Source organism: Emydura macquarii, unplaced genomic scaffold (genome assembly GCF_026122565.2).
Source record: "Emydura macquarii macquarii isolate MOO-44397 ecotype Brisbane River unplaced genomic scaffold, CSIRO-AGI_Emac_v2 contig_3692, whole genome shotgun sequence".
NCBI lineage: Eukaryota > Metazoa > Chordata > Testudines > Chelidae > Emydura > Emydura macquarii.
The window spans coordinates 11,078,633-11,100,767 of record NW_027133829.1 but is presented as its reverse complement, the minus strand read 5'-3'; the positions used below and the strand labels follow the sequence as shown (position 1 = coordinate 11,100,767).

Sequence of the window (22,135 nt, the reverse complement as noted above, 5' to 3'; positions counted from 1 at the left end):
ACGCTGCCAGCCAATCCTTCAGTAACTAACACTAACGGTTTATTATAACAAGAAAGAAACAAACTGTAAGAGAAATGTTAAAGGATTAAAGCAATCAGATACATACAATTGATTTGAAAGTCCATATATATTAGGTTTTTAATAGAATTGTGGCGTTTGCAAGCTTGTATCGTCCCTCTGGTATACACCCAGTACCTGGATGGGTCTCAGTCCTTTGTTTCACAGCTTCAGTTCAGTTGTAGATGAGTTGATTCAGAGGTAGGCTGGAGACTGAAGACAAAGTGGATGTGGTGCAGCTGCCTTTTATGTTCTTTGGGCTTTGCCATGCTGCTTGTGGAAATTTACAGGGATAAGATGGAGTCCAGAGTTACATGAGCAAGTCCTGGTGACTCATCAGGTATATTCCTGGCTTCTCCCCTTGGGCCCATTGTACCTGTGAATTTTTTTAATGGGCCATTAAGCAGGCTAGTGCTGCAGCCATCCTGTCTGGGGTGTCGCCCAGACACAGCCCAATTTGAAATACAGATACAGCAACCATAGCCATAACTTCCATTACACATATTACACATGAACATAAACATTATTAGCTTACTTAGCACATTATAGTCTTTTTAACAGTGCCTGATATGGCATATCTTACATGAATTATTATGGTTTTGACATACTGATGTTAAATAATATAATAAATGCCCCCGCCCCCCAATCCAGCCAGCGTGACAGTTGTCATGTCATATATGAAGATGATGATTTTGCTTTCCAGTAGTAACTCAGGAGAATGTTAAACAGCAGCTACTAAAGATAGGCATTTTAAAATCAGCAGGTCTGTATAACCTTCATTCAAGAGTCTTAAAAGAGCTGGCCTCGGAGCTCTGTGGACTGTTAATGCTGATTTTCAATAGGTCTTGGAACACTGAGGAAGTTCTAGAAGGCTGGAAGAAAGCTAATGTTCTGCCAATATTTTATAAAGGGTAAACGGACTGACCCGGGTAATTATAACTCTGTCAGTCTGACATGCATCCTGAGCAAGATAATGGAGTGGGTGACATGGGACTTGATTTATAAAGATTTAAAGGAGGGTAATGTAATTAATGCAAATCTGTGTGGGTTTATGGAAAATGGATCCTGTCAGACTAACTTGATCTTTTTTTTTGGTAAGATTACAAGATTGGTTGATAAAGAAAATAATGTTGATGTAAGTGATTTAGACTTCTGTAAGGTGTTTGACTTGATACCACATGACATTTTGATTAAAAAACTAGAGTGATATAAATAGCATGCTCACATTAAATGGATTAAAAACTGGCTGACTTGAAAGCCTTCAAAATGTAATTATAAATCGGGCATCTCATCAAATGGGTGTGTTTCTAGTGGGGTCCCGCAGGGATCGGTTCTTGGCCCTCCGCTATTTAACGTTTTTAATCAGTGATCTGGAAGAAAACATGAAATCATCACAGGTTAAATGATGTCAAGTAAAAGGAATACAATTAGAAAGGGTTACAAGCAAATAAAAGTGAAAACATGCATCTGAAAGTCTAAACTTCAATCTCGTAAGATAAAGGCTTTGTTTAAGCTGGTTTTTTGCTTATAGTCAGCTTCCAGAAACATCTGCCTTTTTGCACTGTGTAAAAGATAAACAAAAGAAATAGCATTTTTCAATTCACCTCATCCAAGTCCTGTCGTGTAATTTCTTTATCGTGAAAATTAGAGCCTGCAAGTCCACTCAGTCCTATTTTTTGTTCAGCCAGTCACTAAGACCAACAAGTTTGTTTACATTTACAGGAGATAATGCTGCCTGCTGCTTCTTTACAATGTCACCTGAAAGTGAGAACAGGTGTTTACATGGCACTATGGTAGCCAGAGTTGCAACATATTTACCTGCCAGATACGCCAAACGTTCATATGCCCTTCATGCTTTTTACAGTGCAAATATTGGTAATAAAAAGAATAGAACGTGTGCACTTTGTGCACTTTGTATTCTGTGTTAATTGAAAGCTATACATTTGAAAATTTAGGAAAATACCCAAACATCTGTTTAATACATTTAGATGGATATTGTACTATTGTTAAACTGCAATTAATCAGGAGTGTATTTTTAATCTCACAATTAATTGTGATTATTTTTTTTAATCATTTGACTGCCCTAAATAAAAAGGCAGCAAGCAGAACTTTTGTTTTGATGGGACCAATCCTTTCGGGCAGCCTTTACATGGGCCTTGCTTGCTTCTTTGCACAGTCCAGTTGTTTGTTGCACAGCACCATTATGAGGGTGGGTCATTTTTCACTCTAATTTACTATTCCCTTCTCACACTGTAGGTCGTCCACTGCCAGGCTATAAATATCCCTGCAAAAGGCAGTTTTGCCCAGTTCTGTGCAGGCAAACCTTAATTTCACTAACTCTGAAATAAACTGTCATCAGTTTTGACCCAGGGTGCCCAGCAGACAGGCTAGAAAAACAAATGGATCCGGGTCAGAGACCCCAGCCATAACTCTGCCTCAAATGATCACTGATTCTTAGCCGTACCTCCTTATCTGTGGAGACCAGGCGAGGTGTAGCTAGAGACAGGCTGATCTGAAGGGTTTTTCTATGGAGCTAGTAATGTATCCTGCTGGCACCTGTCATCTAAATCTATCCAGCTGTGTGGGCTTGGATGTTTCTGGAGGGGGGCAGAGGAAGGCACTCATCTGCTGCTAAACTGCCGCTTAACGGCTCCAGCACACATTTCTGTCCACACCAAAGCTAGCCTGACCCCTCCATCTGTGCTGCTCCTAAGCAAACGCCAACACAGCCGAGATCTGGCACCGTCTCCCTCAACCCAATCATGAGTGCCAAAAATGAATTCAACTCCCATCCAGCTCTCCTCCAACCCAAAATGCCTCTGCTGGGCAAAGCCACCTGTGTGGCAACCTTGGTGCCTTAGCTCAGTGAGGGAGATGGACTTGTCTCCCCATTGCGTTAAATCATCCTGGCTGGGCTGGTTTAGCTGAGGTTGGTCCTGCTCTGAGCAGGGGGTTGGACTTAGACACCTCTTGAGCTCCCTGCCAACCCTCATCTTCTGTGATTAGTTATACTCCAGCTGTGTGAAATGTGCTCAGAGCCCATTGCTGGCTACCACAGACAGATGTGACCTGAAGTGGTAGGCAGCAGTCAGTGAAATGCTGGGTATTTGGAAACCTCTCACGCTGAGCAGACCTCTCTGCTCTCTCAGTGTTTCGGTGGAAAGTCTCTGCTCAGCATTGAATGCTGCTGCTGGGGAGCCCTAGGAAGGCCCCGGTAAGGGCGCATGTTGGTTTGTGTCTCCCTTTACGAAAGGCCTTGTGTAAGAGCCATAACTAATGCAGAGGTACTAGATCCAGTGCTTAGCAATTGTTTTGTTCTGGGTTACGTTACGATTACCTGATCAAGGTTCGGACTCTCTCCAATAACCATAGCGTAAGAAGTACACTGTTTGCGTATCCTGCCTTCATACGTTAGTCACCACTCAGGGACGGGCAGGCTATCCCTCAGAGCAGTGATCAGCCATCCAGAACCAACAGCTTGTAACATGGAAATACTGCAAGACTTCATTTAAAGCTAGCCATACATCAGATCTGTGCGGTGGAAGCACAGCAAGCTCCTGCATTCTAGCTGCACAGTCCTCACGTTTGTACGTCCCTTTTACCCCGAAGATCACAAGTGCTTTGTAGGCTGTGTGCACATGTGGAAAATAAATCGTTTCACCCACTCGTGGCAAACAGCCGACTTGCACTAGCAGCACTGCAAAGCACGTTTCACGAGGGGACCAAAAGAACTGAGCCATTTGACATGTTGCAGGGCTTTAGGTAGCCAAAATGTCATCATTCGAACTGGAGCGTGTCCAGCGCTCCTCCCTAATCGCTTGCAAATGGTGCTGGGGATCTTTCAAGGTGACGTGTGGATGGAACAGAATTGGCTCTCTGCCCTGCGTGGTGGCTTTGTGATATATAAAGATAAATGGGTGCATGTTTGGGTTCTTTACAAGATTTGCCCCTGTTTGCTTGTTAGGTTAAAACCAGGCGGTTTGAATCTTTAGCAAAGGTTTCTTCTCACAGCTGTTTGGTAAACATTTGAGCTCGAGGCCTTGTCATCATTAGCGAGGTCAGCCAGCGGGTGGTTCCGTCAGTTGGGAGGAAATAAACTCCCGTATATGCACCATTTGCTCCAGTCAGTGTGTCTCTGGCTCTGTTACAGGTTACCCGGTTCCGACTGGGGGGGGGTTGGTTTAATTGGTATTGGCGCAAAGTGTGGCCATATCCCCCTTCCAGTGCAAATAGTCCTCCTCCTGCTGCACCCAATCACTCCAGAAGTGGCCTGTCTGGTAACTTAGCTGTGACGTGCCCAGTACCTTCCCCAGACCCGCAGAAGAGCTGTGTGTAGCTCGAAGGCTGGTCTCTTTCTCCAGCCAAAGTTGGTCCAATAGCAGCTATTCCCGTCACCCACCTTTTCTCTCCAGAGGTCTCCCTTGACATTTAAATCTAAAGAGGAACATCCCAGTTCTGGCCTTGTATTTCCCAGTTGTGAAAGTTCTCCTCTCCTTGCCAGGCAGCGTCTGACAACTATCAAAATCCGTCAGCACAGCAATTAAACTGAAAGCCTGTGCTGGAAGCAGGTTTGGAAGAGCTGTCACATAAAAGGCGCAGGGAGACATCTGTGGGCTGAAAACCTCGGATTTTTCCCCACAAGTGGTTTTTGCCTCAGTTGACAGTCCCAGTGCTGCGAGGAGGTGGGCTACAGAGGAAAAGGTGTGCAGGGCCAGGTGGTGTAGATCGGAGAAGATGGACTGGGAGCTCTGCTGTCTGCAGTCACTAGCCTGGCCTCCTGGCCAAAACGTCACGTTTGACCTTATTTACGTGTTCAGCCGCACGCGAGTCACACCGTTTCCAGGGGAGATGGGGACTTCGCACAAAGTGGCGGATCTAGAATTAGTGCATTGCCAGTGTGCAGCAGCGTTACAATAAGTCTTTGGTTTGGTTTTAAAAAAGAAAGTTTATCCAAAATGAGGTACTCACATAATCTTTTAAGGACAGGCGGGAGCTGTCAGAGCTGAGCAGTCCCAGTGGGGTGAGAGGAACAAGCTTTCCTCGCGCTGAGACGCCTCATATCTTCTTGGAAAGGGCTGACGTGGGGCCACGTGCTGTTTGTTTCAGCAGAGTCTCTGTCTTCGTCCTGAGGACTTCTGGAAAAGGCCAGAGAAACAGCGTCACATTGTAGCTGTTTGTAAGCGTTGTGCACTTCTTGGTGCCCTCAGCCTGGGTGTCCCTCCGAATGGGATGTCAGGATGTTCCCTTTGTTAGTGACATTTAAAATCCTACTTGTCAGCTTGAAGGACTTGTGTTACGAAGCACTCCGCTGTCGGCGCTGCCTGCCCAGCGCAGCGGGAAGTCTGTACCGTTGAGAGAGAGTCCCATTTGGAAATGAGTTCTGGGGCAAAGTCTCCGACGGCTCATTTGGTGGCATGGAAGGAAACCAGAGTTGATGTGTGACGAGCAGGAGAGTTTAGAGTGCCATTATGGGCTAGCGGCAACACCTTTCACCTCTGGAGAGCTGGGTTCAGATGCTGACACATGCCGTGTGCGGAATGATTTCGTCTCGTCTCTGTGCACCGCATCTTGTGCTAATCTGCATTGCCTGGCGTGCTGTGCTCCACGGCCGGGCTTGGGAGCCGCGTGGCTCAGAACCACAATGCGTTTGGAAGAGTGCTCCTAGCTCTGCCCCCGGCGCGCCTGGCCCTTGCAGGAGGCAGCCCTCCCTGTTCTTCCCAGAGCTCTGAAATCTGCGGCTGAGGAGCAGTTACTCTCTCAGAAGCACCTTGTGAGCCGCGGGAAGCCCACAGGAGCTGAATCTTGACTGATGCCACAAACAAAAAAGTAAACCAAGGCTTGTTGGTTGCTGCGTGAAGCCTGTCCTGCCCTTGGTTTACTGGTTCATGAACAAAAGTGCGGCAGCAAAAGGGCTCCCTGTGTTTATTTCGTGACCTTTTGGTGCCAGGTGATCAAACTAAGCAAGACTCTGCCCCCACAGAGTCAGCTTTGCTGAATCGTCGTTCCCTCCAGAGTAACAAGAGAAATGTTTAATTCTCTGAACTGGCTCTTTATGGGGGCAACTAAAGCCACTTGCAAGTGAATTATTGATAGTGTGTTAAAGGGTTTTTCTTTAAACGGAGACAAGGAATGCAGTTAGTGCTTCAGCACGGCAGCTATTCCCGCGTCTTCAGTGCTTAAGGCGTTGTTTGAGGGCGAGTTTCAACAAAAACCTCATCTGGATCTCTTATTTTAGTTGTTCGTTACTTCATAACCCTGAGGGTGGGTGTGTGTGTGTGGGAAGTACGTGCATCTTCATTCTTCTTCCTGCTGCCCTTCAATCCTTTGTGTGTGTTAAATAACATAGGAGGTGTTTTACCTCAGTAAGTTGTTGAGGGTTGTTGAGGTCGGGTTTGCCGTTGCTGTGCGTGCGGTTACCTGCTCTCTGTTCACCGAGCGCTCTGCTGTGTTGCTGGGGATGGGAAGGCACATGCGCCTTCTTGTTCCTCTGTTGGCTTTCCCTGTTGCTCATTATGCAGGAATAAGTCTTGGAAGCTGGGTGAATATTAATTTTTCAGGCTCTTTGAAGAGAGTTCTGGACAGCGAAGGTCAGTTGCGATGCGGTTGGCTCTCTGTAGCAGCTCTGCGAGTATTCTGAGCCGTGTGCGTGACAACCTAGCACAACTCTGCCCAACTGTGGAGAGCTCTGGTAACTTGGCAGGAGCCCGCGGCCCCACTTAACTTTCAGCAACTCGTTAAATAGAGGAACGGTCAGACACCCTCACTTTCTAACGCATAGAGGCTGCCTGTGAGGAGGCACTTTGATCTGAGCATCCCGCCACTTGGTTCAGTTGGGCAGCACTAGTGGTGCTAAGGAGGGAGATGAGGGCTTCTCTTTGGACCATCCCTGAAGTAGGAGACTTGAACTGAATTGATTGACGAAGGGGGTGGTATGGCCAGCTTTGTTGTGTGCAGCTGGGCCCTGTGATGCCAAACCTTGTCTAATAGCAAGTGAATTTATTATTATAAATAGAGCTGGTCAGAAAACCTTTGACAACCATCGTCTGTTGGCAAATGCAGTTCTGTTAACGTTGGCACACTTAGCAAAATCCTGCCCATTTTGCTGAAATTTTGTTTTGGAGAAAAAACCGGGGGCGAAAGTTTGGACATACCCCGTTTGGACACACTCCGAACAAAACGCTTTGCTTTTGTTGTTCTGCAATCACTTATTTTTAAAGAAATGTTGGTTTCATTTTTATAACACAATACAAATATTTCAGTCTTGTCAGCACAGAATGTCTGAAAGGAAAACCTTTTCAGAACTTTCCTCTGTGGAGAATTTTAAAACTAGGGGGTTTCGATAACAGACAAACCTAGATTTGAAATCTCAAAATCCTTTGCAAAATGGAATTTCTGTCCTCTCCCAATTCTAATTCTAAATCCTGACCCCGGAGAATATCCCTAGCGTGGGGATGAGCCAAATTTAGGCCTGCCCTTCAGGAAGTGTTTGATTCATTTTTTTTCAAGAGGTTTACGTAATTTTCCTTTTTCAGTATCGTAGTGTTGTTGCCCAGCCGTGGCTTGCTCGAACTGATCAGTGTCATGGGTCGTTAGCATCAAATACCCCAGCCCATGTCACTTATAATGTGCTATTCAGCTAGCATTGGCCACTAAAGACAGCGCTTACTTCCCGTGATATTGAGGGGTCTTGGAAAATCTGATCTGGTATTTAGAATACTAATAATCATTTCTCTCATGACTCAGACAGGTTTCATTGCTTTGGGGCAGCCACTGTTCGGGAGGTCACGGTGTTGCCATTCCAAATGATAGTGACCTGTTCGTCCATGCCAAAGCAGCTGGAGAGAAGTTTTTGAGAGTATGTGGAAAAGTTTGGCATCAGAAAATGAAGCCCATACTGCATTGACAGCATTCCCACCGCAACTTTGATTAGCATTTTCAGAGCAAGATCTTTGTAGTGCTTTATTACCGAATGTTAAAAGAACACCATCAAGTAGTTCAAAGCCAGTTTTAAATGAACTAGGAAAGGGTGTAGCTATCCATATTGTCTAATATCTTGCACACATGCACCCTTAAGTAATGTAAGTGTGTGTATGCAGAATGATTGCCAACAGAGGATTGGAAATCCCACAGTTTTTATTTTCCAAGTGTAGGGGGAATTACAGCATGGCCACCCATAGCATTGGGTAGCAACTACTGGCAATTTCTGGCTTTTTAATAGAGACCTGAGTATGCAAAGACATTTTTGTACCATCCCTATTTCATTCCACTCACCCCACAAACCTTCCTGTCTCATAGTGAGCAGTTCCCCCAGCTGGGTGTGCAATAAGATTGTTGTTTAAAACATTTTCCAGTGCTGGGCAGACACCTGTGATGCTGGTTTCACAAACAGGAAAATAAGCAAAGTGCCGTATTAATTGCAGCTCCCTCAGAAACTTGGGGGGTAATCAATGTACAAGGCCAAATGAAAGGCCAAAAATGGGTCGGAAAGGAGCATTAACGTCAGGGTTCTAGAGGGGTGCTCGAGGGGATAGAGAAGAACAACCATCTTAAAACAAGCTGGTGTTGTGGTTTGTTAATACAAGTATAATATTTAAATGACAGTTCATTTTGGATTTCAGCCGAGTGTTTAATGCTTCTCTGAAGGGATTCTGGGCCAAATCCCAGAATTTTCATCATCTGAAGATCTGGCCTCTCTCTCCAGCATTTGTTAATTATCAAACCTGGAGGAAACACTTTGCCTGGGCTTTTTTTCATCGATTTTGTTTGTGCTTTTCCTGAATGTTCATTTTATCGATTAACGCTAAAATGTTCAAAGGTGGCCTCGGTTTTTGGATGTCCAGCTTCAAATGCTTTGGGCCTTTGTTTCAGGGTGCTGAGCACCTAGGAGTCAGATGGAAGTATGGGTGTTCAACCTTCCCAGAAATCAGGCCAAACTGTTTCCATTGGGTACCCAAAAATTGGACCCACGACACCAGAGGCTTCCTTTGAAAATTCAGGCTTGTGTGTGTAGCAGTATGTAGCAGCTTGGAGCTTTCCAGAGTTGTATAACGGCAACTTGCTGTCCATTTCATGGTCTTGGCCCTGAAGATCTGATGTTCCTCTCTGGAAGTCGTGAGCAGCTCCACAGTAATTGCGGTTGCATACGTAGCCTGGATGCGTTTTGTGTCAGGGAAATTTACTGTTGCGAGAGGTCAAAAGCAAACCTGCCGTTCTGAATTCATACTGAAAAGTCTGGGCTTGTTGTTGTGTGCCAGTCTTCACTGCCACTTGCTTTTTGTTGTGTGTAATGATGCCTGGGAACCATCTGCAGTGTTTGCTTTAGTTTGCTACATTTTTATGGACACCTAGTTATTTTAAAACAAACAGGCCAGGAAAATAAGGTCATAGAGGGCACTTTGATGCTGCATGTCATTATCATAAGCATTTTATCACAGGGCACTTTCTCCAGCAACTTGCATGACAGAAAAAAGGTCAGCAAATAACTTTGAATATCTTTAAAAATGTTCAGTGCTGCATTGTTTCTCAGATCTAAGAACCACTTCAAACCTCGCCACTTTCCATTTCAAGGGGAAGATGTGCTTCTTTAACCTTGCTTTCAATAACAACTACACACAGGGCAGCTAACGTAAATACAGATAATATGAAAACAAAGCAATGCTAAACGTCATATCATTTCCTCCTTGGATAGAAAGCGCACCCCACATGAGCCATGCTAGGCATATTGCTTAATGCACTCCTGGAAGGTGCTCTAATACCATGGGGATGAGGGCAGAGTGAGAATCTAAAGAGACGTCCATTATGCAGCACGTAAAAGTCTCTTCCCAACGTGTGTCAGCTTTGTCTCTGTCTTGCCCAGTCCAGCTGAATATTTTAGTCAATGTCTGGTAGAAATTGGAGCAGAGAGAAGGCTGGGCAAGGTGCCCAAAGATCATTCAGACAATGCTATGGTGCTGACTGCCCTAGAAAAACCCCGAGCAGATAAGAGAGATGTGGGCGAGGAGCATAGATGGCATCTTTCAGGGAAGTGCGTTTGGCAAAGGGGTGTAAACAGTGGAATGGAGGGGCCAGGGAATGCCCATGCAGCGAGCTGGAGTAAATCCTTCCGAGCCCGGCACCCCTCACCCGACGGAGACGTGTGTTTGTGGTGAGATGGAGAATGGAACACTTGCTAATCCCAGCCTTTCAGACTTGATGTAGCTGCTCAGAAAGAGATGGTAAAGCTCTTTGTAAGGCCCGGGTAATTGTAGTGATGGTTGGCTCTGTGACTTTCCCTGAGACAGCATCTTCGTTGCAGGCCCCCTCCCCCCTTCTTTCTCCCCCGGCCTTAGAAATGATGTGCAAGTTTGCGTTGATTGGTGACACTGTGTTTGCGCCATAGATTCGGCACTTGATCCCACATCCTCCTCCCCCGGTCCTGGCCTTTGAGCAGCAGAGGCACTGCCCAGATGGGTTCCATCAAGCATTCCTGGCAGCCTCTGAACATTGGCAGGTGAATTTCCATTTCTGCTTGTCTGATGGGAAAACAATGCCAGCCTTGCATCATCTTGTCTCTTCAGAGAACTGTGCGGTAAATAACAGGTTTCAGTCCTGTCTGGGCGGTTAAGATGAGTGTTAGATTTACACGGCTGTGCTGACACAGCCGTAACTGACACCACGGGTGTAATTATTCACCTGGTTAAATATCATAGCAGGGCTACGTTTCTCTTCCCTCGGAAGGCAGGTTTGACTATGGCTGATTATCGAGCCTACCCTCTCCTACAAGAATCCTTCGATGATTTAGCCATTTATGGCTCGGTCACGTTGTTCAAACCATTCATCCATCCAGTCCTGAAAAGGACCACGGCTTCTCAGTGCCATCTCCTGGAACCTGTCATGGGGGCAGTTTTGGGTGGCGGAGAGGGGCTGGCGCTCCACGGCAGCAAGCCTGATGCTGGAGGGGATGGAAGAAATCTCCTTTCTATGACCTAAAGAGATGGGCTTTTTTCTCACTGTCACCATCTGAAAGGAGGCAGTTCAGGACCGCACACAACAACTGCAGGCTGACCCCCTAGCAGAACAACACAGTAAGATTCATCTACATTCACTTTAAATGAGATGGGGTTTATGGTAAATGTTCGGTTGCTTAATTAGCCCGACAGCCTCTTTAATTGCCTCTCCCAGGGAGCTTTACACGGTCCCGGTAGGATGGAGAATAAACTTCTGAAATTCCACTCCTTGCTTGGTGTGTTTGGAAGCCGCTGTGTGCGAGCCATCTGGCATTCCGCAGTAAAAGAAGCGTCCAACGAGCTAGGCACTCTGGTTTTGTTAAAGGTAAATGCCCTGCACTAAAATGACTAATTAGGCTACTAATGGGCATAACGAGTAATTAAAATGTTTCAGCTTTCAGAGGCATGCCAGTGTTGTGCAGTGTGTTGAGTCGGAGAGTTGGAATCGAAAGCTGCAATGTGAATTGTGAAGCAGCTGGTGGATGATCATCCATTTTCAGTGGTCGCTATGAATAAATCAATATTTGTCATCAGTTATTAACTGTTGTCAGCAGAGGGGGAGATGGTGGCATCCACGACCTCTGTATGGTCTCTGTTGGCAAATATTGACTTCCTGCAAGCAGCTGGTGGACATCGCTGGACTAGTGGAATATCCCTCCCCAGTCATTTGCTCCTTGTCTATCGGGTGCCTCAGGAACTGGAGGGTTAAGAAAATAGCCTTTGCCAAAAAATGATGTTCAGTGATTTCACTCAATGTTTTGACACATGTCACTGTTTTAAAATACATGGCTGCTGATGCTGGGAGGATCCTGCTGTTTGCACCACGGGGTACAAAATTGGCTGGGTGCTGGGTGTTTTAGATGCTGAAAGAATCCTGGCTTGTCTGATGAATAGCCTTGATTTTTGCCTGCTGGCACATTTTAAAAAAATGTGTCCATCCAGGTGAAAATACCAGCCAGTGACTGGCCAGGCTGAGAGGCCAGTGTGGGAACGACCCCGTGCAGGGGATAGCTGGGGTCTGGGGTCAGGGGCTAATTGGGATCTGGAAGGGGTACTTGGTTGGTTGGTATTACAGTTGCGGCCTCGGTCAGGGTCAGGTTCCTTTTGTGCTCGGTGCTTTGAAAGCACATGGTGAGAGAGTCCCTGTCCCAAGGAACTTGCCCCTTGCATGTCGAGAGGCTGCTGGTTGGTGTTGAGAGGAGGAAGAGAGGACCTCAGGCGTGTCCGCTGTGAGCTGTGCTTGTATTAAAGCCTCCTGCACGCTAAGCCTCGTAGCGCCCCCCACCCCGCCCACATACACAAGAGTATGGTCATTCAACGGTTTATGCAGGCCGGCTGCACCCGCTGAACTTTGTGCTTCGCTGTCCAACAGCCAGGAAGCAGACGACAAGCTTTAGACTGTGAGAACGGCGCTGGTCAGGCAGCACCCGCTGAAGGAGCTTTTACCATCCCAGTGTGTAATTGCTGCTCTTTGGAAGCAAGGTGTGGCGGGAGCGTTGTGTTTCCTTTTGAAAAAAAGGCTTTTCATTTGATGATCCGCTTTGTGATACACCACTGAGGCAACAGATTCATTCGGGATCTAGGCAGAGCCATGCATCTCTTGAACGAACATAAAGTTAATGAGCAGCGTGTGGCCAGGAGCGAGGGCACGTTAGCCGGATGCATCTTGCATGCTAGGTTTGAAACTTGTTCCAATGCATTCATCCTATCGGTGAGAACATGGTGGGTTTAAGAAGCCTCTGACAATCGTTTGATCATTCGTGTTGCTTAAGTTAGTAAAGCCGTTAGCTAAGCCTAATGAATAATTCTAACACCCCAACTGGAAACTCACTGTGCAGAGAAGCAGAATCTGTGATTCCTGGGCCATGGCAGGAATGGCATTTGGCAAGGGCTTTCTGAAAGGCTTCTAGCAGCGGACTGGCAGTTTGGAAATCCAGCTGTGGGTAGAATCCCGCCCAGCTGCCATGCGCTCTCCTGACTAACTGCTGGGACTCTGCTGGACTAGTTCAGCTTCTCACCTCTGAGACCTGCCTCAGACAAGCCAAAAGGAAGTGATTTGAGTGGGACTTTGGCATCTCACTTGGCTTAAACGTATGGCAATGAGCTGAACTGAAGAAAATTAGCTCATCCTTCAAACAAGGACGATGTAACCAATTGTTTCGTATCCAGCAAGTGCTGAGGTGGAAATGCGCATTGGAGAGAGCCATGCGTCAGGAGAATCACGCCCTCTCTGCGTGCTCCATCTCAGGAAAGAAGCTGCATCTAATGAGGAAAGCTGGAAACCTGCCAAAAGCTCAACCCCTGCACACACGCTTCTGTCCCCTTCTCATAAAATAAGTAGGGCATATGTCTCCACCGCACACAGTCTGTCTTCACAATCAATACGTTTCAATGTGATCGACCTGAACAGGTGTAACCGGCTTATTTCTGTTACGAAATGACAACAATGGTGAGTCAGACGTTTCCGGTGAGCTGAAATGTGAGCTCTCTCTTGATTAAACTATCCCTGTGTCTTGGCTTCTTGCCTGCTGTTTATTTTTGTGGCTAGGAGATGCTCTCTCTTGAGATGTGGACTCGCTGGTTAATTGTGGCGCTCATTAAAGTGAAGGAGCTGAAGAAATCCTACGTCCTGCTCAAAAGTAGCAGCCGGTGATGAATCCAGAATAGGGAGGAGAATTTAGTCTCCCATTCCAGATGGTCTGCTTGGGTTTAATCTGTGTGCTCTTTAGAAACGCCTTATAGATGTTTGTTTAAAAAATGAAACCTTCCTGCCAGGTCTGCTGTACCTGCCGAATAACCCAGACAGTTGCTGTCTTGGTATGTGAACGCTGGGCGTGTGTAGAAACAGGTCCTTGCCCCCCGGGAGCAGATTACAATCTAGCTGAGACATGGTTGGGAGAAGTTGCAGGTGCAAAAGTATTTCTGGGTCGTCATTAAGAAAACTGGAAAAGTATGCGCTAAGCAGGAACTTGACGGAGAAGAGGAGGATGGTTTGATACAGGAGAATAGTTGGCCATCGTTCCTTCTCTACATGTTGTTCACTCTTCACAGTGCTGTCTGCAGCCTCGCACGTAGCAGATGATACTTGTGAAAAGCTGCTCATCCATAAATCTAAAAGACACTTGACCAAGGTAATGACCCTTGTCCCCGTTGTACAGGTGGAGAAACTGAGGCATGAGGCTGGAGTGACATGTGAGTGAATCAGTAGCAGAGCTGGGTACAGAATCCAGGTTTCCTGACTCCTGGTTCTGAGCCCTAACCACTGGACCTCACAGCCTCCCTTTATATACAAAAGCCAACTTTATAAAATCCATTATTATAAAACAAAACTGACTGTCTCGCGGTCCCCATGCACTCCCCGCTCCTGCTCTGATCAGATGCTTCTGGTGTCACCGGTCAGTGCACGCTGCCATGTTTGATCACCACCGAGATTGTCAGGAATTGACAAATGGGCTGTCAGAAGCAAGACTGGCCTGTGACTCTGATTATTACACAGGTGACAGAGAAATGAGGATGGAGCTGAGCTACTTACACTGGGAGCATGAGCCATCTTTTTGCTCTGTGTTTGTACCACACCTAATGCAGTGACGTCCTGGTCCACGACTGGGGCTCCTGGGCGCTACGACTATACAAATAATAAATAACACTTGGAACCATGTTCTGGTTTTGATGCAAAGTGCCATGTTGTGCACAAACAAGTTTGCAGATGACACTAAGTTGAGGGGAATAGTAGATACCCTGGAAGGCAGGGATAGGATACAGAGGGACCTAGACAAACTGGAGGATTGGGCCAAAAGAAATCTGATGAGGTTCAACAAGGACAAGTGCAGAGTCCTGCACTTAGGACGGAAGAATCCCATGCACAGCTACAGACTGGGGACCGACTGGCTAAGCAGCTGTTCTGCAGAAAAGGACCTGGGGGTTGCAGTGGACAAGAAGCTGGATAGGAGTCAGCAGTGTGCCCTGGTTGCCAAGAAGGCTAACAGCATATTGGGCTGCATTAGTAGGAGCATTGCCAGCAGATCGCGGGAAGTGATTATTCCCCTCTATTTGGCATTGGTGAGGCCGCATTTGGAGTATTGTGTCCAGTTTTGGGCCCCCCACTACAAAAAGGATGTGGACAAGTTGGAGAGAGTCCAGCGGAGGGCAACAAAAATGATGAGGGGGCTGGAGCACATGACTTATGAGGAGAGGCTGAGGGAACTGGGCTTGTTTAGTCTGCAGAAGAGAAGAATGAGGGGGGATTTGATAGCAGCCTTTAACTACCTGAAAGGGGGTTCCAGGGAGGATGGAGCTAGGCTGTTCTCAATGGTGGCATGTGACAGAACAAGGATTAACGGTCTCAAGTTGCAGTTGGGGAGGTCGAGGTTGGATATTAGAAAAAACGTTTTTCCCTAGGCGGGTGGTGAAACACTGGAATGGGTTACCTAGGGAGGTGGGGGAATCTCCATCCTTAGAGGTTTTGAAGGTGTGGCTTGACAAAGCCCTGGCTGGGATGGTTTGGTTGGCGTTGGACTAGGTCAGGGGTGTCAGACTCATTTGCTGTGGCGGGCCAGATTTGAATGAAATGTACTTCAAGTGGGCCATACATAGCATCAGTGGAAATGCTGGGCACGTTTGGAGCGCTGTCTCGTGCACACACTGCTCCACGCGCTGCCGCTAGAGCACACAGATCTTGTGGCAGCGCCGCCGCCAGAGAGCACAATGCTGTGAGACGTTGCGGCAGCACGTGCTGCCGCCAGGGGCCAGACCAAAAAGGTTGGCGGGCCGTGTCTGGCCTGCAGGCCGGATGTTTGCCATCCCTGGACTAGATCCCTCCTGGGGTCCCTTCCAACCTTCATCTTCTGTGATCCTATGGACAGAGGCACCTCCCGGGCTGCCCGATGCAGGAGACTCACGGGAGCATTCAGCTGAGATGCCGGAGAACTGTTGTGGGCACAGAGTCGCACTTGAGCAGCTGGGCAGGGGCTGTTGCCTGCCTGCTGGGGGATGCTGGGAGTATTTCGTACGGTCTCTGGATGCTGAGCAGATGGGAACCTGTCTCCAAGCCGCAATGGGATGAGAGGGAAAGATGAGCCGATGCTGGTGCTTTAGTGCGTGAAGCGGCTCTGGCTGCAGATCACCACGCTGTGTGCCCTGCCTTGGAACGGGCGCAACAAGAGCTTGAGAAAGGGACGGGACAGAGGCCAGTATTGCTGACGTCCTAACAGGCTCAACAACCTTCCTGCTCCTTCCCGAAGCCCCTGCCAGCCCCTCGGAAACACTTGGTTTCTCAGCGAAGGCCAAGAGGCCGCAGCTGGCTTGGAGGTCGGGGGAACTGTTGCTGCCCAGTGAGACAGCAGAGGTGTCAGAGGTTCAGTCTCCGCTGACCTGCCCAGAGGGGTTGGGGAGGGCTGAGTGAACAGCTGCTGACAGCACTGAGCTGCCTGAGCCTGTTGCCTTTGCTTTGTCTTTACCTGGGATCCACGTCAGCCTTGATCACAAAGTGGGTAGGCGTGAACCGTGCTCCAGCCCTCCTGGGTAAGAGAGGGCGGCGAGAGCCCCTTGGCCCACGGAGTTGGGTGCCATGGTCTCTGGGGAATGGCAACCCCAGGTTGCTCTGTAGCCTGCCTGATAAATAGCAGCAAACCCCACCAAGGGTCTGTGCAGCGTGGAAATAGGTTTAAGCATGCACAGTATCGAAGGCTGGACTGGCGAGTGAAACGGTCTCCCTTGCAGTCAAAGCTGTGTGGTTTACTCACTGTTCAGATGTGCCGAAGAGCTCGCCAGCTCCTCATGAATGCCGAGCACAGCTTTCCCGCTCTCCTGCATGGTCCAGATACAGTTCCAGAGGGGGAGCCGGGTTAGTCTGTACACAGCAAAAACAACGAGAGTCCTGGAGCACCTTGCAGACCAACACAGTTCTGCAGGCATAAGCTTTCATGGGCTGCAACCCACTTCGTCAGACGCATGAAACAGAAATCAGATAGGGGGTGTATATATACAGCCAAGGGTAAGGAACAACTATGGGGAGGGCAGGTGTTAGCAAAGTCCGTTCAGTTAGAGTAGATGAGGCCTATTCACAGCTATTGATTAGGAGGTGAGAATGTGTGAACAGTGACAATTACTTCTTGTAATGAGAAAACCATCCCAAGTCCCTGTTCAGACCCAGTCTGATTGTGTCAGGTTTGCAGATCAGTTCCAGCTCTGCAGTTTCTCGCTGAAGTCTGTTTTTGAAGTTTGTTGTAGAAGTATGGCAACTTTCAAGTCAGCTACAGAGTGTCCTGGGAGATTGAAGTGCTCTCCCACTGGTTTATGGATGTTACCATTTTTTGTGTCTGATTTGTGTCCATTTATTCTTTTGCGCAGTGACAGTCTGGTTTGGCCAATGTACATGGCAGAGGGGCATTGCTGGCACGTCATGGCATATGTTACATTAGTAGATGTGCAGGTGAATGAGCTCCTGGTGGTGTGGCTGATGTGGTTAGGACCTGTGATGGTGTCACTAGAGTGGATGTGCGGGCAGAGCTGGCACCGGGGTTTGTTGCAGGGATAGGTTCCTGGGTTAGTGTTCTTCTTGTATGGTGTACGGCTGCTGGTGAGTATTTGCTTCAGGTTGGGGGCTGTCTGTAAGCAAGGACAGGCCTGCCTCCCACGGCTTGAGCGAGTGAGGATAGGTTGTAGATCCTTCATGATGTGTTGGAGAGATTTTAGCTGGGGGCTGTAGGCGATGGCCAGTGGTGTTCTGTTGTTCTCTTTGTTGGGTCTGTCCTGTGGTAGGTGACTTCTGGGTACCCGTCTGGCTCTGTCAATTTGTTTCTTCACCTCTCCAGGTGGGTATTGTAGTTTTAAGAATGTTTTATGGAGATCCTGTAGGTGTTTGTCTCTGTCTGAGGGATCAGAGCAAATCCGGTTGTATCTTAGGGCTTGGCTGTAGATAATGGATCGTGTAATGTGTCCCGGGTGGAAGCTGGAGGCATGAAGATATGTATTGCGGTCAGTTCGTTTTCGGTATAGGGTGGCATTAATGTGACCATCCCTTATTTGTATTGTAGTGTCCAGGAAGTGGATTTCTTGTGTGGACTGGTCCAGGCTGAGGTTGATGGTGGGGTGGAAATTATTGAAATCCCAGTGGAATTCTTCGAGGGACTCTTTCCCGTGGGTCCAGATGATGAAAATGTCATCAATGTAGCGTAGATAAAGGAGAGGTGCTTGGGGACGAGTTTCGAGGAAGCGATGTTCTAGGTCAGCCATAAAAATGTTGGCATGCTGTGGGGCCATGCGGGTGTCCATAGCTGTGCCACTGACTTGAAGGTATAGATTGCCTCCAAATCTGAGGTAGTTGTGGGTCAGGACAAAGTCACAAAGTTCAGCTACCAGGTGTGCCGTATCATCATCAGGGGAAATGTTCCTGATGGCTTGTAGTCCAGCTTTGTGTGGACTGTTGGTGTAGAGCTTCTACATCCACAGTGGCTAGGATGGTGTTTTCGGGGAGATCACCGATGGATTGTAGTTCTCAGGAAGTCAGTGGTATCACGAAGATAGCTAGGAGTGCTGGTGGCATAGGGCCTGAGGAGAGAGTTCACGTAGCCTGATAATCCTGCTGTGAGAATGCCAATGCCTGAGATGATGGGTCGTCCAGGATCCCCGGATTTGTGGATCTTGGGTAGCAGATAGAATAACCCTGGTCGGGGCTCAGGGGGTGTGTCTGTGTAGATTTGTTCCAGTGTTTCTTTAGGGAGTTTCTGAAGTAGATGTTAAGTAGATGTTGTAGTTTCTTTTGGTATTCCTCAGTGGGATCAGATGATAATGGCTTGTTGAATGTGGTGTTGGAGAGTTGTCTGGCAGCCTCCTGTTCATAATCCGACCTATGCATGAAGACTATGGCACCTGTTTACACCTACCCTCCCCATTGTTGTTTCTTACCCTTGGCTGTATATACATACCTCCTGTCTGGTTTCCATTTCACGCACCTGACAAAGTGGGTTGCAGCCCACGAAAGCTTATGCCTGCAGAAATTTGTTAGTCTTTAAAGTGCTACAGGACTCCCGTTGTTTTTGTCCATATAAAGGTCTCTGTAGATGTCGCGCACAGCAGCTCTGCCCACCCCGAAGAACCATGTGCTGACCGATACTCCTGTAATTGGCGCTACCACGGTAAAATTATCCCAGCCCCCAAAAGCAGGGAGCTGTGCGGAGGCGATTCACAGGAAGACAGTGGAGTTGCTGCCTCGTTGCCCGTAAGGGGAGCTTGTGCAAACAGTTGCTCTTTTCCCTGTGGTGCTTGGCTGCAAGAGTTGAGGGAATAGCTGCTGTGCCAAGTGAAATTCCACCTGGTAACGAATCATCCGGCGGGTTAGCAGCTCTGAGGTGCATCCCCGTGGGGGGAAAGGGGGGCGGCTGACACCCCCTCGTTCCGCGGATCTGCAGCAGCAGTTCTGGGGTTAAAGTGCAGGGTGGTTTCCGAGTTGCCTCCCTTTGGAATGACAGCGGCTCTTTTCTTCTGACGGAGGAAGGAGTTACGTGCAGCAGGGCTTTCGGGGGGGTTTGCGGTGGCACTAGCATTGCTCTGCTGTGAGGGTGAGGGGCGCGCAGGGGCATGTGCAACGCAGAGCAGCAACTGCAGAGCGGGTCCGTTCCCGTGGAGCTGCGCCGGGCTCCCTTCTCTCAGTGCCAAGGAGGAGCCGTGCTGTGTCCCCGGGTGTCCTGGTGCTGGGGTCCTGGAGAAGAACCTGGCGAGGCAGGGCCAGGAGTTTAGCCTGGCTGCTCACACTTCTCTGCCCTGGGCTGCCTGCAGACTGAGGGGGGCAGCGCCGCCGCAGGCCACGCTGGGAACGGGTTCGTCACGGAAGTGGGACAGCGCTAGGAGAAACGAAGCTGCTGAGCCGCCTCTTCCCCGTCCTCTGACCCTTGGGGAGTGTGCGCGTTATTGAAAGGCTTTTAAAACGGAAGCCAGTTGCTGCTTTGCATCCCCAGGGTGAATCGCGGCTGTGATTGCAGGTATCGCTCTGTTAGCTTGCAGCTGAGAAGGGACCGTGCAGGCGGCCCATTGCGAAGTGCTTCACAGCAGTGGAAGGAAACGAATGCTAAATCTGTTCCTTAATAAATGCTGGAGCCATGTGCCTGCACTGCACCCAGCTGAGCTGCCAGCCCTGCTGTGCGCTGCTGTGCGTACGCATTCTCTCTTCTTCTGTTGCTTGCCGTGTGTCCATTAGCGTGTAAATATTACTCCAGCCAGGCATGAAACATGCAGCTTGAAAGCCCCAGCTGGCAGGAGGCCTGGGTCCTGGAGAGCGCGATTCTGTCTCTCTCAACGGGAGATGCTTCTGTCCTGGAGGTGAAATGGGAAAAGATAGGGCACTTCCCACCAGCCTCCGTACTCCCTCCCTCCAGGGGCGACCAGCTGCCTGGCAGGAGACCTCCAGCACTTGCATTATTGGCGGCAGCTGTCAGAGTAGCTGAACCCATAATTGTGGTGGGCGGGGGCTCTGCATGTCTGAGCTGTGGGATCGGTCGTCTGAGTGATTGCCTCCTGCCTGGGGACTGGGGAGCTCTCACCGTTTAGCTGACGTAGGGTCACTGGGAATGTTGCAGGCATGAGATGATTGCAGATTCAGCCCAGCTTCCCAGGTTTCCCAGCCGCCATTATTTATTTGTCTGAGCATTTAAGCAATTAAAGATGCTCCCAGGCAGCCTTTCTTCCCACTGCCTCTGATTGGCACTTTTGAATCTCATCAGTTCCTGACACTCAGTTGCCACTTAATAGCAGGATGAGGTCTTGAGCAAGTAGCTGACAGCCCTTGTGGATGCTGGGGAGGAGGAGCACTCATTAGAAGATGTGGGTAGGAGACTGAGTGGATTTTCACGCTGATGAATGTGAGACGGAAAGCCCTGACGACTGTCACAACATAACGTGGCTGGGCCAGCTTCCTCCAGGCCTCTATCAGAGCGGGTCTCAGTTCTGAGCCACGGCGCAGGCTGTTGTGTTCCCAAGCGCCACCCCGGCACAGAGCGTTGTCCAAGTGCCAGTTGCCACCAGTGCCGTCCCTGCTGCCGCGCTCGAGAGACTCAGTTGGTTCAGCGTTTGTCTCACCATTTGTCCTCCCAGCTGCACATCAGAGAGCCAGATGGGAGCTCAGGAGGAAATCTCCAGCTGTGGTGTTTTTTGCTTAAGTTTAGGTTGCAGTTAGGATTCCCCAGCCCCTGTCCCTGCTGCCTGCTTGGAGCCTAGGGTTGGGACCTTCTGCTGCTGAAGTGAATGAGACGAGAGAGACCTGCTCTGCGGGGGCTCTGACCTGGGTTACTGTCATTGCCTCTGAGGACTCAGATTGTGGGGAGGGCCCAGTCAGACCTGGGGGTGTGGAGGGAGTTCAGGGGTGGGGATGAGAAGCGTGCGGAGGTAAGGGAGATCCTTGCAAACAAGCAGGCAGCATCAGTGCAGATAACGGAGTCACTCCGGACACGATGTCATGCGACGCCCGTCTCAGAAAGAGCCTTGTTGGCCTGGGGGAGGGAGGAATCCCTCTAAGCAGGGGAGGGCTGTGTGCAGTGGGGGTTCCCTCCCCAAGAAGCTGTGAGCTCAACCCCATGTGCTCAGTGCAAAACCTCCCCACCCTCCCGTGACCGCCACTCAGGGCAGGCTCCGTTTACAGTTTCCCAGCGAGTGTTTGACAGTCACCGTGGGCCCTGCAGCCCCTCCCGGGTCATCTATTCCTAACCGCTTGGTAAAAATGCCCCCTTCTCTTTCAGAGCCATCATCAACCATTTCAGCCCGAAGATCGAGTCTTACGCTGCAGTGAATCACATATCCCAGCTCTCGGAGGAGCAGGTAATCTGCGCGTGTGACGGCCCTGTTCACTTCCTGCCAAGTGTGGCATTCAGCTGGTTCTGCCAAACGTGCTGCCCTGCGCTGGGGCAGCTGGAGCGTTAGTTTCCCAGTTTCTCCTGTCTGCTCCTGGCACTCGCGGGCTGGCAACCCAGCACGGCTGTGGTGATGGCGGCGGGACTTCCGCTCTTCTATCCGGTGGCAGCCCCGGAAAGCTCTGTAAGTGGGGAAGGGACCAGGCTGGCCTTCCCAGTACTGCCTGCAGGCAGACGCAGCCTGGTCCAGCATGT

At 49.1% G+C, this 22,135-nt stretch overlaps 1 protein-coding gene across 4 annotated transcripts in view; it reads left to right on the top strand.

The window, feature by feature from the left end:
- Window positions 1-22,135, top strand: part of ARMH3 (armadillo like helical domain containing 3) — a 156,781-nt gene that overhangs the window by 99,427 nt on the left and 35,219 nt on the right. For all 4 annotated transcript variants that reach the window (XM_067537258.1, XM_067537256.1, XM_067537257.1 and 1 more), the window contains one exon: window positions 21,770-21,848. In XM_067537258.1, the coding sequence (XP_067393359.1) occupies window positions 21,770-21,848 (79 nt within the window). The remainder of the gene's footprint in view (window positions 1-21,769; window positions 21,849-22,135) is intronic.